General features: G+C 53.2%; 6 protein-coding genes across 6 annotated transcripts; 2 read left to right on the top strand and 4 right to left on the bottom strand.

Moving 5' to 3' along the window:
- Positions 1–399: 399 nt before the first annotated feature.
- ASPACDRAFT_28934 (putative RNA binding protein Jsn1) lies at positions 400–4066 on the top strand (the record flags this gene model as incomplete). The annotated part of the gene is made up of 2 exons (XM_020199599.1): positions 400–638; positions 718–4066. 2 exons carry the CDS (start codon positions 400–402, stop codon positions 4064–4066), a joined length of 3588 nt encoding a protein of 1195 aa, XP_020056344.1.
- A 681-nt stretch (positions 4067–4747) lies between these two features.
- ASPACDRAFT_43643 (MT-A70 family) lies at positions 4748–6310 on the top strand (the record flags this gene model as incomplete). Its single annotated transcript, XM_020201296.1, has 1 exon — positions 4748–6310. One exon carries the CDS (start codon positions 4748–4750, stop codon positions 6308–6310), a length of 1563 nt encoding a protein of 520 aa, XP_020056343.1.
- A 293-nt stretch (positions 6311–6603) lies between these two features.
- Positions 6604–7458, bottom strand: ASPACDRAFT_43642 (ubiquitin carboxyl-terminal hydrolase; the record flags this gene model as incomplete). Its single annotated transcript, XM_020201295.1, has 2 exons — positions 6604–7304; positions 7407–7458. The coding sequence occupies 2 exons, from the start codon at positions 7456–7458 to the stop codon at positions 6604–6606; spliced, it is 753 nt and encodes a 250-aa protein (XP_020056342.1).
- Positions 7459–7713: 255 nt separating this feature from the next.
- ASPACDRAFT_119967 (putative mRNA decapping hydrolase) lies at positions 7714–9142 on the bottom strand. The gene is made up of 3 exons (XM_020196305.1): positions 8956–9142; positions 8135–8830; positions 7714–8055 (listed from the first exon to the last, which is right to left on the bottom strand). The coding sequence occupies exons 1-3, from the start codon at positions 9029–9031 to the stop codon at positions 7811–7813; spliced, it is 1017 nt and encodes a 338-aa protein (XP_020056341.1). The 5' UTR covers positions 9032–9142; the 3' UTR covers positions 7714–7810.
- Positions 9143–9246: 104 nt separating this feature from the next.
- ASPACDRAFT_119964 (ribonuclease H2 subunit C) lies at positions 9247–10390 on the bottom strand. Its single transcript, XM_020196304.1, has 4 exons — positions 10209–10390; positions 10064–10141; positions 9789–10000; positions 9247–9737 (listed from the first exon to the last, which is right to left on the bottom strand). The coding sequence occupies exons 1-4, from the start codon at positions 10360–10362 to the stop codon at positions 9696–9698; spliced, it is 486 nt and encodes a 161-aa protein (XP_020056340.1). The 5' UTR covers positions 10363–10390; the 3' UTR covers positions 9247–9695.
- Positions 10391–10811: 421 nt separating this feature from the next.
- ASPACDRAFT_52507 (uncharacterized protein) lies at positions 10812–13624 on the bottom strand (the record flags this gene model as incomplete). The annotated part of the gene is made up of 5 exons (XM_020202628.1): positions 10812–11415; positions 11479–11799; positions 12218–12430; positions 12487–13422; positions 13491–13624. 5 exons carry the CDS (start codon positions 13622–13624, stop codon positions 10812–10814), a joined length of 2208 nt encoding a protein of 735 aa, XP_020056339.1.
- Between the last annotated feature and the right edge of the window lie 124 nt (positions 13625–13748).

The following is a 13748-nucleotide window of genomic DNA, read 5'->3' as shown; positions in this document are numbered from 1 at the left end:
CATAACGGTTTACGCACAGCTTTTCACGATTTTGCACCTCTTTTGCCCTGCTCTTGGCCTTTTGTGATTGTTAGAGCATACGTATTCTTCTGGAACCAGTCCTCGCCGATCCACGCCACGAGCACATTCACACCGCGCAGCGACGCATCGCGTATTTGAGTATTTTAATACCCATACGCAGAATTGTTTACTGCCTGTTCACCCAAAATCTGGCGGTTTAGCGCTTCACTTCTCTCCGTCACCTTAATAATCGGACTGGCATATGAATCGCGCGAATTGGCTCTTTGACTGAACAACAATTTGGCAATCCCTACGAAAACCATCATCCTTCGTTATCATCCTCAAGTGCGCTAAGTTTTAGGTGTCCGCCTTTGTTGAGGTGGAGGGATATAATACATAATGTTACCCGTTTCACGACCAGAGGGCCACATGAACCTCAATTATATTCCAACTACCCAACCGATGTCGGGAACTAGCACGGGGCGCAGCTCTCCTAGCGACCTATCGGGTTCTGCTGGTATGAAGCCGCCGTTCGGATCATCAACCGGCCTGAACGGTGCTGCAGGCTCCATTGGAAGTGCGAGGCTAGGGGCTGGATCCCCATCCCATGAACTCGGTGCACGTTTATACTCGAAACGGTAGGCAGTTCTCCGTCCGCGATGAAGTAGAGTTGTATTTGAATGTCCGATGACTGACATTAGCCGCTCTTCATTCTAGCGCACGTGAAATTCAAGCAGAGGAAGGTGTTTCTCCTAGTATCTGGGGTCCCCCGACCAGTGGCCATTCAACCCCCCTGCGCGAGAACATCCCCGAGTCCCCAAGCCAAGAAGGATTTCCCGACTTAGTGCCCACCTCAAGCGGCTCGATGAATAGCAGTGCTCGAAGAGCTAGAGCTGGGACCGTTCCCTCGAGGTTCTCACCCGTCGGTGCGCTGAACGAAGCGAACCTTCAACAACCTTACATAGCCCAGACCTCAAGGCCTACGCCTTCGACCAGCCCTTTCCGTCCAACTGGGGTTACTGGCATTGACACAGGCGCAAAGACTGCAACTACCGCAGGCGGAAATAGCGCAGGCTCCCTCTCGCGTCTCCGAGCTGGCTCTATGCCGCAGCGAGCAAATTTCCTCGGAACTTCCGGTCCATTCGGGCCGTCTCTGTTTTCGACTAGCTGGGCAACAGGCCGCGACCGGGCTACGACACTCACAAGCATTCGATCCTCTGAGGGCCCGGCTTCGCCAAGTCATTCGTCCTTCTCTCGAGACGGTCTCGCCGATACTGATGTCAAAACCTTGGACTATCTGGGCCTTGCCGAAACCCCGCAACAACCGCGAGCAACACTTGTGCGGCCGTCAGTTGATATGCTTCTCCAACAGCAGCAGCAGCAACAGCAGCAGTCTTCCCTTCCTCCGCTACTTGCGGAACTGGCAATGATGAAGAACAACAGCAGAATTCGTTCCTACTCTGTGAATGCCAAGGAAAAATATGCGGATGACGAGGACCTGGAATACGAGAGCCGATATGCACAAATCCCGTCAGGCACCGTCACGCCTTCCGCCGCCGCGACGGCTGCTCAGCTGGCTGCAACCCAGGCTCAGATACACCAGCACAACTTGGCTGTGCAGGCCTTTGCCAATCACGCATCTGCCAGCCGTCCTCGTGCCCGAACAGCTGGAATTCTGGAAGCGCCGCCTCAGCGTTCGTCTATTCGCAACTACCTGGCTACACCATCGCGTCTGGAAAACAGCTTCAGTGCGGCTGATCTCAACATCGCAGAAAGCGGAGAATACGATGAACTGTCCGAAGCCGTGCAATTGATGCATCTGGGTGGCAATAATGCTTCCAATCTCGGCATGCGGCCTCCGGCGGAAATGGCTGATGAGAACAACCAGGATGGGCCGACTCGCGCACTATGGATTGGAAGCATCCCTGTTTCAACCACGGTCACGTCCCTCGAAGCGATCTTCAGCATTTACGGCAAAATTGAGTCCACCCGTGTGCTAACTCACAAGAATTGCGGTTTCGTCAACTTCGAGCGCATTGAAAGTGCTATCCAGGCCAAGTCGTTGCTTAACGGCAAGGAGATCTTCCCTGGTGCTGGGCCTGTTCGTATTGGATATGCTAAGGTTCCTGGGAGCTCTGCAAGTGGCACTCCAGGTGTCAATGGATCTCAGTCCTCGCCCACCCCGGATCCGAATGCAGGCGTAAATGGGCCCGACGGTCTGGCCAGATCCGAGGGCGGGCTCATCGTCCCTCAAATCCCAGCTCTTTCGGAGCTCCAACCAGAGATGGCTCAGATCGTTCAGGAGTTTGGTGCTGCTGAAGAGGATGCTTTGAACATCTCTGCTAGTGTTCAACGCGCCATTTCGTTTGATGCGTTCGAGGACGAGATCCCATCGATTGCTGAACCTAGCCAGACAAGAATGTTTGATGCCCCTCGCCTCCGCGATATCCGCAAGAGGATCGACAATGGTGCCTGTTCTGTACAGGAAATCGAAGAGACAGCAGTTGCGATGCTTCCAGAGATTGCCGAATTGGCGTCGGACTATCTGGGCAACACCGTGGTTCAAAAGCTTTTCGAGTTCTGTTCCGAATCAACCAAGGAACAGATGCTGGCGCCGATTGCTCCCCACCTCGCTGAAATTGGTATTCATAAGAACGGAACATGGGCCGCCCAGAAAATCATTGATGTCGCTAAGACACCAAATCAGATGGGGTTGATCGTTGATGCTCTCCGGCCATACACTGTACCTCTGTTCCTTGATCAGTATGGAAACTACGTACTGCAGTGCTGTCTACGCTTCGGTGCCCCGTTCAACGACTTCATCTTCGAGACTATGCTCAGTCGGATGTGGGAGATTGCCCAGGGCCGATTCGGTGCTCGGGCCATGCGGGCTTGTCTTGAGAGTCACCATGCCACAAAGGACCAGCAGCGCATGCTCGCTGCGGCCATCGCTCTTCACAGTGTGCAACTTGCAACGAATGCCAACGGTGCCCTTCTGCTCACTTGGTTCCTCGATACTTGCACGTTCCCACACCGCCGCACTGTGCTTGCACCGAGGCTGGTTCCTCATCTCGTTCATCTCTGCACCCATAAGGTCGCTTATCTTACCGTCTTGAAGGTCATCAATCAGCGAAATGAACCTGAGGCCCGTGAGATCGTGCTGAAGGCTCTGTTCTTCAGTCCGGGTGACGAGGTGTTGGAAAGAATTCTGAGTGACCAGACTTCGGGAGCGACCCTGATTTTCAAGGTTCTTACTACACCTTTCTTTGACGAGTCAATGCGCGCCGAGGTTGTCAAGAATGTTTCCAAGGTTCTTATCAAACTTAAGGCAACCCCCAGTCAAGGATATAAACGCCTGATGGATGAAGTCGGTCTATCTTCGCGTGGAAATGCCCGGGACAATCACCATGGACGTGATCACGGACCTAATGCGGACAAGCAACAACACCGTCCAACTACTCGCCAGGCAGCCTCGAACTACGCTCCGCAGGAGAGGCAATATAGCGCGCCATTCCCTACTATGCTTAACCAGAACATGGACGCTTCCAGACCTATGCCGTCGGAACAGCAACCCGGTGCCGCAGCATACGACCCTTACAGCATCAATGGAATGAACAGCCTTGGTTCTGCCGGTGGTATCAACCCTCTTGGCGGGATAGGAGGGGTTAACGCATCCGGATTTGGCCAAGACCCTATGACGCCTTTGGCCCAGCAACAGCTACAGTATCAAGCCTATCTGGCGGCGCAAAGCCGTGGCCTTTCGCCGTCCGGGCTGTATCCAAGTCTCGGGAACTCCAACTTTGGGTTTGCGGCTGGCGCCCCTTCAGCAGACAACCTCCGGTCCTTTCAGACTCAGGCTGCTTCCTTGGCCGGGCCTCCCACCCAGCAAATTAACCCAGGCTCGATGTTGAATCAGGCGGCTTTCGCTCCTCAGCAATTCAGCCCCGTCATGAGCACTTCTCAAATGTATCAGTACCCTTCACAGTTCTATGCCCAAGCACAGCCAGCCCAGGCGCAGTCTGCCGGGGGCCGGCGTGGACGTCCAAGCCACCCCCAGCACATGTGAAAGCCCGGGACTCGCCTGTGTGAACGAAGCTGATGTCGGGTTGCCTCCAGCATTGAGGATTCCCTAAGATGCTTTAATCTGCCATTAACTTCAACCTTATGTATAAAGTTTCTCTTTTTTTTTTTTTTTTTACTTTGATCTTTTGTTTGCAGTTTCCGGGATACAGAGTAGTATGGCTATATGCATGAAATGACCTTTGTCACACCTAGACCGACGCTGGATCGTCTCGGAAATGGAGGAAGGACTGATATGAGAAAAAAGTGTTATTGTTTATTGTTTGTCCGAAGCATCGTGGTGTCACCCATGTCCATAAGCATTTAAGTGATTTCATAACCGCTTTGGGGAGGTTGGCTCTATCTCCTGTTCACTATAATCTACATTGGGTATCAAAACAGAGAGCGTCTTGCGATCTTCCAGTCTTTCCTCGAGGCCTCTTGTATCCAGAGGTTGTATATTGTACATGCGTGGTTAAGGAGCCTAATTGAGCTACAACGAAGATGAAGTCTAATTCGCATGTCAACGGCAAGCCATTTTTGGCTGGGCCGCCGCCCGGGTAATACTTAGTAGGGTAACCTATACTGAGTAGTTCTTGTTGGGGGAAGAGAAAATTACCGCAGCGTGATCCAACCAACCAACTGCTCTAGTCTGGCCTATACTATTCTAGCTGACGTACGTACGAGTATGATAGCACCGTCACCATCAGCTATACTTTATCAAGATCCCCACGCCACCACCTTCTTGATTGATATTCCCGCATCAATCGCTCGCGCGCAGTCACTCTCCCCATTTCAATCATCAGCGCTCTTGCCCTCCGCTAAAAACGACAGGAATCGAACACTTCTCTCAACACCACCATTGAGGGCGCCATATCCGGCTCGTACAGAGCCGAAAACTGATGCAGCCCGGGCAAGAGTTCTTGAAAGAACCCCTCTTGCGGAGAGGCTTTTGCATTCCGAGATCCTCGAACCCCTGGTGACGGAGGGGTTATCCCAAATACGCAGTGCGCTCGACTCGGGATTCCAATGGTGTCTTCCGCGGCTTGAGATAGACCCCAGCGCACCGGACTTACCACGCAATGGGGACATGGGTGATGAAGCTCCCCTCCCGAAGAAGAGGAAGGGGACGGCGGGGCGAACACGCAGCGATAGCCACGGGAATGGGGACGCTGCGATGAAGCGGACCGACTCTGCTTCTGCTACCTCCAATGCTGCGACATGCGCTTCCCTCGATCCTCCGTTGATAGTGTCTCCCGGCGTGAACCGCTTCAGCTGCATGTCAGAGCTCTCCAGCATCCTAGTCCACAATACGTCGTTGGAATCAGCCACGGTGCACACTACCTGTGCAGTGGATCTGGAGAGGACAGCGGACGATACACGATGCTATCACAGCGGACCTCACCACCTATCATCACGCTCTGTTCCTCACTCTTTCTACATTCCGCCGCTGTCAAGCTTCCTTCAATGCAGAATTCCGATCTCAACGACCCCCGTGGCGAACGCAGAAACCCCCATCCCAGGTCTCCCTCACCACCGAAAATTCGATCTCATTCTGCTTGACCCACCCTGGGCCAACCGCTCAGTCCGTCGCAGCGGTCATTACCACACTCAGACCTACCTCGACTGGGAGCTGCTCACCCAGCGCATTTGCAATGTCCTGTCCGTCCATCTAGCCCAGGACTCTCCTTTGCCCAACAAGGACGAGAAGGAGGAGGCCGCTGAACAGTGGAGAGACGGCCGTCGCAGGAGCGCCATCGCAGCCATCTGGATCACAAACTCAGGGAAAGCCCGCAAGACGGCCTACGACGCGATCCATGGGGCCGGGCTGACGGTCTGCGAAGAGTGGGTGTGGGTGAAGACGACGACGGAGGGCGATCCCATCACGCCGGTGGGTGCGCTCTGGCGGAAGCCTTATGAGATCCTGGTGATCGGAAGGAGGAGGGCAGATCTCTCTGTCTCTTCCTCTCGGGCCGACGACAGTCATCTCAAGTCCCACCCCGCAGCAAAAGACGGCGAGGGAAGCATTACGCGAAGAGTGATTGCGGCTGTGCCGGATGTTCATTCGCGAAAGCCAAACTTGCGCGAGGTATTTGAGCGGGTATTTTTTTCTGATGACAGTCCTCGAGACAAGGCTGGGATGCGATATACGGCTTTGGAGGTATTTGCTCGTAATCTCACGGCGGGATGGTGGGCGGTTGGGGATGAAGCTCTGAAGTTTAATGCGGAGGAATGGTGGGTTGAGAGTTGATTGGATGGTACAGCATGGCATGGCATGACATGGCTTTGATTGAAGGCTCAGCCTGTGCGTATATTCTTGAGGGTATGGGTATTTATGTCGGGCTCATTCTCCTAGTAGCCATTGCCTGTGCCAATAACCCGATTGCCCAATGTATATGTGAAACAAGGTATAAGGACCGCCTTTACCTTACGTCCCTGCAACCTTGAAGACCACAAGCTATATCCCCATTATCGACCCTACTTTGCCGAATACAAGAGCAAGAAACAAATACCACCCCCTCTCCGAATCCTGTCCCCTGGAGATCAATCAAAACTCGGCCCCAAACTAACCAAACTAAACCTCAAATCCGGATTCCCGCCCCGGGCCTCCACCTGCAAGAACCGCCTTACCCCCAACTCCAACGCCCTCTCACTCAACGCATCCTCCCCAGGGCCCAACACCCCGCGCTCCAGGGGCCCCTTCCTCCGCCCATCCAACTCCCACAACCTTCCATCCGCACCCTTCACAAACGCCACAAAGTGCAGATCCACATTCTCCTCCGCCAGCGGGGCCTGCGTATCGCCCAGCCGCGCCGCGTCCGCGTGCGCGCTCTCCAGCGCCTTGCTCTCGTACAGCAGATCCGCCCGGCGCACGGGATCCAACCCCTCCGCGTCTTGCAGCAGGGAATCCAGATCCGATCCCGCGATGATCTGCCGCCGCGGCTCGCCGTTGGCGACGGCGTGCAGCAGGCCGATCAGCCCGCAGGCGTTGCGGATGGTCTGCTTGAACCACATCACGGGTTCGGTGGGGCCGGAGCCCGTGTAGTCGGGCAGGTGGCTGTCTTCGGTGATCCGGCCGGCTTCGTAGGTCGCGGAGACGGGGAAGACGAGGAGGAGGGCGTGCGAGGGGCGGGGCACGAAGGCGAGGAGGTCCGGTTCGTCGATTGAGTAGACGTCTGTGAAGGCTAGGGTTGTCGGCAGGCCTAGTTGGTGGATGAGGTGGGTCATTACTTCGGGATTGTTTTCTAAAACACACTTCGTGGTTAGCTCGGGGGGGTGTAGGGTATTTGTTGGGGAGTTGGGTTGGTTGGTGTTGTTGGTGTTGTTGGCAGGGGATGTAAACGTACCGAGGGGCACGAAGGCCTTGTTGGTGGATTCCACGTCCGGGTTGTCGGCCATTGTTGCGGGTGGTAGAGGGAGGAATCAACCGGTCTGATTTGTTTGTTTCAGATCTAAGGTTATTGCGGGTCTCGGTTTGGACGTGGAAATGGAGAGTTGCGTGGGTGGGAGAGCGTATGCAGAAGAGTATGTGAAGATGGTTTGTTTGGTTGATGAGGGGTTGACTTTCGGTGTTGCGGGGTTGGGAAAAGTCTCGGGGGGCAAAGGGCGGGCAAAACGTCATCGTGCAAATACAAAACAAATATTTGAGTAATCGTAAGACCAAAGGTGACTGGAAGAAAAAAACAATTGTCATCATGTCATTTCTAGCTCATAACATCAAATATCTAGTGTCGATCTATATAACCTCGTCTCATGCGGCCAGCGGCTTTTCCCCTCTCTTCAATGGCCCGTAGACGTTCGTCCATAGCTCGCTGGCTTCTCCAAGGAAGTAAGTCAGACTCACATCCGCCATGCCTGCATCCTCGTCACCGGAGAGAGTCTCTAGCTGAGAGATGAGATTTTCCAACCCAAACGCCTTCCCCGTGGCCTGTGTAGCGCCCGCTTCCAGCATGACGTTGACGACGTGGACATGGAAATGGTAGTATGTTGGCTGGTCTGGCAATTCAAGCGACTGGTGTTAGCAAAAGACCGTCCAACCGGGGGGAAAAACATATAGCGAAAGAGTCTCTCTCACAGTGCACATAAAGCTTCAACTGATCCTGCTCCAGCTCCGGATACATCTTCACCGTTCCTTCGAGCAGCCGCTGCCGCAGATACTTCAACCACGGGATGTGTCTCTTCTTGAGATCGCGCAAGCTCCAGATATCCCTCCGCTGCACCAGGGCCAGCAAATGCAGCGATCCCATGGTCTTCCGGTCCCAGTTTAAGTCCGGCAGCATCAGAAACCCATCATCATCAACATCATCATTATCATCATCAGCCGCCCCATCGTGGTATCGTCTCCCCTCATCCCGCAGGATCACATCCTCCTGCTCCGTCCGGCCCTCGAGAATATTGAATACCCAGTTCAGCCGCCCTTCCTCGCGCTTGGCGCGCATGTACGGGCGGACGTGGTCGCGGTAGATCGCCGGCGTCTCGGTGACCATGCGGACCACCTGCTCCGAGTACTTCTTGATGTGGGAGTCCGTGCACGGCCAGATGAGGTTCAGCTTGAGGTCGGGAGGCTGCTGGCCGCCGGCGTCGGGGCCGGAGGACGCCAGGTACCACCGGTAGATGTCATTGTCGCCGAGGTTGGTGACGTGCGTGATCGCGGCGTGGAAGGCTTGGAGGACGGCAGGGGTCTCGGTTGCGAAGGCGGCGCGTTCGGCGGTCAGGATGCCCTGTTGGCCGTCGATGGCGCCGAGGATGGCGATGCGGCGGCCGCTTTGGTCTGTAGTTGTTTTGAAACCGTGTCAGTCAACAGTATAGAATCACGATACCATTTAGGTCATTTGATGGTGCGTTTTGAGGGAGAGGGGCGAGCTCCGCAGGTGAGGGGATAATGGAGTATCGTACCTTGCTTGAGCAACCTGTCGACCTCGAACTTGGAGATCAGAGCCTCCGGGGCAGGACGGTCTGTATCACTGGCCATTGAGGGAAATGGCTTGCAGGAATGACGAAATTGGGGTATAGTTGTAATGGAGGTCAATGTTGATGATTTTACCCCAGATATTCTTCGTTGGGCAGAATTGTGTTGGCGGTGAACTTTATCGATTGCTCAAGGAACGTGGGCGGAGATCCATTGACTATCGTACAGTTTACTCCAGCCTCTACTAGTTATTATATTTGCAAACCCTTAGTCGTATAGGGTTCTCATTGTGACATCTAGAGTTGTTTAACAAAAGTGCAAATATACTCGTGGATAGAAGACGAGCCCAGAGCGGAAAAGCTCCATGCAATCTAACTATATATTGCTCACCCGTGATGCTCGTGGGTGTGTACCTTTCCTCCTCCCAATAACAAGATCTATATGGTAGACATAATCCTGGGTTACCCTCAGTCTTTTCTCGTTTGTATGTCACGGACTACATCGTCTATACTGATGCCCGCCGTCTATTGCGCCATTATGCCCGCCATGCTTCGGTTTGCGCGTCCGCAGAATGGTGATTGGGCCACGTCGCGAACATGTTCGGATTGACCCTGGGCTAGAGGTGAAGAATGCGGCTGTGAGAGAAGTTGGCGCCGCTGCGATGAGAGCTGATTCTGTCTGGCTCATTGTGGTGGGCGAAAACCTTTCGATATTCCGAGGGAGTCGCTCAAGAAGACGGCTTTGGTTCATTGCTGGACTGGCCGTGCATCTACAACAAGATCTTTAGTAGAAACCGGCCAGAAAGTGCATGCACACATACCGCTTCAGCCAGTTTGATCCACTCCTCTACCCCCTTCACGAAGGCATCGTCCGCCGCGGGTACCAACTCATGCCCCCAAACCATATACTCGTTGAAGGTTCCCTGCTTCTCGAGAATCTTGACCGGCTCCTCCGGATGGACTTCCTCAACATCGGCTTCGTTCTCATTGCGAGTAGGGGGCAATACACGGTCTGTGCTTGTTGCGATGACGCCTAAGATGTTATTAGTTGGGAATTCAGGGAAGAATTTCCGCAAGAAATTTTTGTTTCCCGCACCTTCATAGCCTTCTGGAATAGCAACCTGTCGACCCTTGAGTCTACGACCGCGGAAATATGCGATCTGTACATCTTCCTCTGTCGAGTATTCCCATCAATGAGCGAGCGAATTGCGAGTACGAAGAGCTGGCGTTGCGACTCTTACCTTTCTCGTCGGCTTGGGGTTCCCAATACCGATTCAATGTCTTCACGGGCCCATCGTAGTGGATTTTGCAGGGGAGGATGTTTGGAGTGAACCGATCCGTTGACGGTTGAGTTTCAGTCGCAGACGACTTTGGCGCTGCTTGGATGGCGAACATGTTTGCTTTGTGAGAAGAGATTGGCAGGTATTGATTTAGTTTGCAGTAGCTAAAGTTTGGCAAGCTATAGAGAAGTCTCAATACCAATTTGAACAATGGTGAAGAATTGTTTCTGAGTAGCAATGTTTGATTGTCCCTATTATCTTCTTCGATGATGGTTGTATGCTCGACCTCGGAGAAACGCGACGCGTTGCCCGCGTAAAGTGGGCGAACGGAGCGGAAGCGGAGTGTCTTTCCGTCGTCCACCCGAGTTCATTTATTTCGACTACCATAGTAGATCTTGCACCTCCATGCCGGAGTACTTGGAGAAAGTAACGTAGAATAGGTATTGTTCATTCATTTCTATATACTCAGAAGAGCCTCAGATGTTGAGTAGCTTTGTAACTTAATCAAGCTGGGGTATATTTAAGACAGATAGATCTTGCCGACTCATCAGGATATTGTTGGAATCACCTCTTACGGGTCTTCTTCTTCTTTTTCTTCTTCTTCTTCTGATCGTCACCCGGTTCCTTCTCAACTACCACGCGCACCGGCCACTTCTTCAAGTGTTCTCGTTCGAATGTGTCCTTGTCCCGCCGGTATAAGAGCATTGTCGCCTTCGCATCCTCAACACTAGAGTGGGCACCATCTTGGATATTCAAGCCCAAGAATTCGGAAGCCAGCATCTTCAGACGTGGGGAGCCTCCGCCAGCTACCTTTCGGTAGGGCTGGTGTTTGCTGGTATCTCTGATATCGCGCTTGGGGTGGCTCAGAAGCAGAGCATCCAAGTCATTGCTCACCGCGTGTCCCACGAGTGTGCGCCCACTGAGAATTTCCGTAACCTCTTTTTGAACCTGCTCGAGTGACCGCGCATTGGTCATGTGTTTCGGAAGTATACCGCTGACATGCGTTCGCCAGTCCGTGACCATCTCCTTGGGTCTGACATACGAGTCGTAAACCTGCTCGCCATTGAAGTTGACGATACTGACACGCGCAAGGGCAGAGTCGTTATCGGGGTTGGGGCCAACGCCCACCATTTCGCAATCCATCGCAACGTATTTCCCTAGCTCAGCACTAGTCTACAGTCAGCAACCATATCTGAGGAGAGCCAAGACAGCAAATAAGATGGTGACTGACGTTGGTGAACGGCCTTCATTGACCTTGGAAGTTTTCGATTCCACGACCGCTGCGGCGGCGGAATTCCTCCGCGCCGTTGGCTTTGAGCTATCTGATGCGGTGGCCTCCTGGCCTCCATCCTGGGCGGCACTTTGCGACATGCTTTTCTTCTTGATGGTGGCTTTCTTCCGTTCAATCTTCGGTTTCCCGTCGGCTGCGTCTGTTCGGCGTTTTTTCACGGTAGCATTTTGCGTCTCGCGGTCCGAGATCTTGCGCTTGATGGCGGAGGAGGAGGAGGAGGCGTTGCTTTGCTTTAACGTCCCCTGGAGTTTCTTCCAATTACTGGAGAGGTTTTTCAAGTCCATTCCAAAATCAGATCCAGTCACTATTGCATCGTGGTCTGATCAGGATGGCAGAGGGGCGATCCGGGAGCAAAAAAAAAGATTCAGTTGTTGCGGAGGCAGGCTAGGCTGGCCCGGCAACTTCCCTGAACCGGCTTTCCCTCCCGCACTAAATTTTCGGAACAGGATCCACATGTCAGTTCTCGGTCGCTGTTACAGGGGCTTATCGATATTGCCCATATCATATCAGCCAGCCCACCAGGATTCCAGGAGTATGTATCTACTCAATTGCTCATGAACTCTCTATGATCAAATAAGATAATGGCATATACAGATTGTTCGTTACAGCCTTGACCCATATTATGTGAAATTGCTTTTAATATCCACCGCATGATAACGCCAAAAGGGAATCTATTTACAAGCCTGGAACCTTGAAGTCCTTGTGGGACCATTTCACCGTAATCTCCCTCTTGGGCTTCTTGACCTGTGTCACTGGTTTGCGAGCCTCTAGCTTGCCCTGAACAACCAAGGTCCGGAATCGGTCATCGAGCAAGTTGCCCTCGGGTTTGAGCAAACGCAACGAGTCTTGAAGCTCATCCGGTAGCACGACCTCCAGACGCTTCTCGGGAGCACTATCATCAGGTCAGTAAGCCAAAGGTAATGACAAAAGGAGAGATGTGCGACATACCGTAGCTTTCCGAGAGGTCTGCGGCGCAGAACAGTATCATCACCTTCCTCTTCCGAAGAGCTGTCTTCCGACTGCTCGGCGAGCTCAAGCTCCTTTGCCTCAATTTCTTCGGGAGTGAGATTGGCCCGCGCATACTGCTCTTGTCTCTTCTTCATCTGAGCCTCCCACTTCGCTTGCCGCTCGGCCTCCTTGCGTCTCTTGATCCTGTTCCTTTCAGTCTTGGTCTTTCGTTGCGGGCGCTTCTTGTTCAGCCATTCAGGCTTCTCGTATTCGCTCTCAAAGCCCTCCCAAGCACTCTCATCATCCGACCTTACCGCACCATCATCGTCTTTGGCTTCTGCGATCATCCGTTGTCTTTCTTGTTCCTTGCGCTCTTCCTCCAAGCGCTTTTTCTCATCCTCGACTGCCTTCTGGCCGTGCTCTTGTAGTAGCTTGTCCCAGTCTTCAAATGTGGGGTTGTAACTCGTGCCGGCAGTCGGGGCGCGAACTGCAGGGATCGGCTTGCCGTTCGCAGCGAGGGAGATAGGGGCGTGCTTCAAGGTAACGGGTTCGACTTTCTGCTTGGGCTTCTCCAGGAAATCGAATTTGGGGTCGTCATAACGAGTAGTGTCCTCCGCATCAGCCCAGGGGTCGTACAAGTCGGTTTCGGTCTTGTTGGTGGGTTTGCCTTCCTTGGCCACCTGCTTCAAGCGCAGCCAATCCTTCCGGGTAACCCAATCGCTCTTCTGTCTCTTGTTCTTCGGTTCGAGAACTCCGTCAGTGACCTTCGAGTTCGATCGCGTGCGTGTGTCCACCGCAGGAATCGCAGAGCGCTGTGCGATAATCTCCTCCGACTTCAGAAGTTTGCGCTTCTTCTGAATGGCCTTGCGGACCTCTGCTGAACCAGTGGTATCGATAACGAACAGCTCCTCCGATGGCTTCTCCGCAATAACACCTCTAGATGTAAATGGAACGTTAGCGAGACTCCGAATATAAGCAAGGAAAACCTGATAAGATTCCCGTACCCTTTAATCTCTTCATCTTTCAAGAGGCGAAGGCCTTCTTGAACCTCTGTGATATCAACATTTTTGCGCCAAGCCTTCTTGCCCTTGCGGGATGGCTGGCTGAATTGCCTAGGAGCCTCAGTGGAAGCAGACATCTTGTGTGAATTCTGCTATGGAGATATGACTTGTGAGATCTTTCTTTTTTTTTTTTTTTTCGGCATCCTGAATTTTGATTTTCGGACCAAAAATCTGGACCCGCTTACATAAGATCGCGCGGGG

The sequence above is a fragment of the Aspergillus aculeatus genome (genome assembly GCF_001890905.1).
Source record: "Aspergillus aculeatus ATCC 16872 unplaced genomic scaffold ASPACscaffold_8, whole genome shotgun sequence".
NCBI lineage: Eukaryota > Fungi > Ascomycota > Eurotiomycetes > Eurotiales > Aspergillaceae > Aspergillus > Aspergillus aculeatus.
Note: the sequence above shows the minus strand (reverse complement) of the source record. Positions and strands in the feature narration are given on the sequence as shown.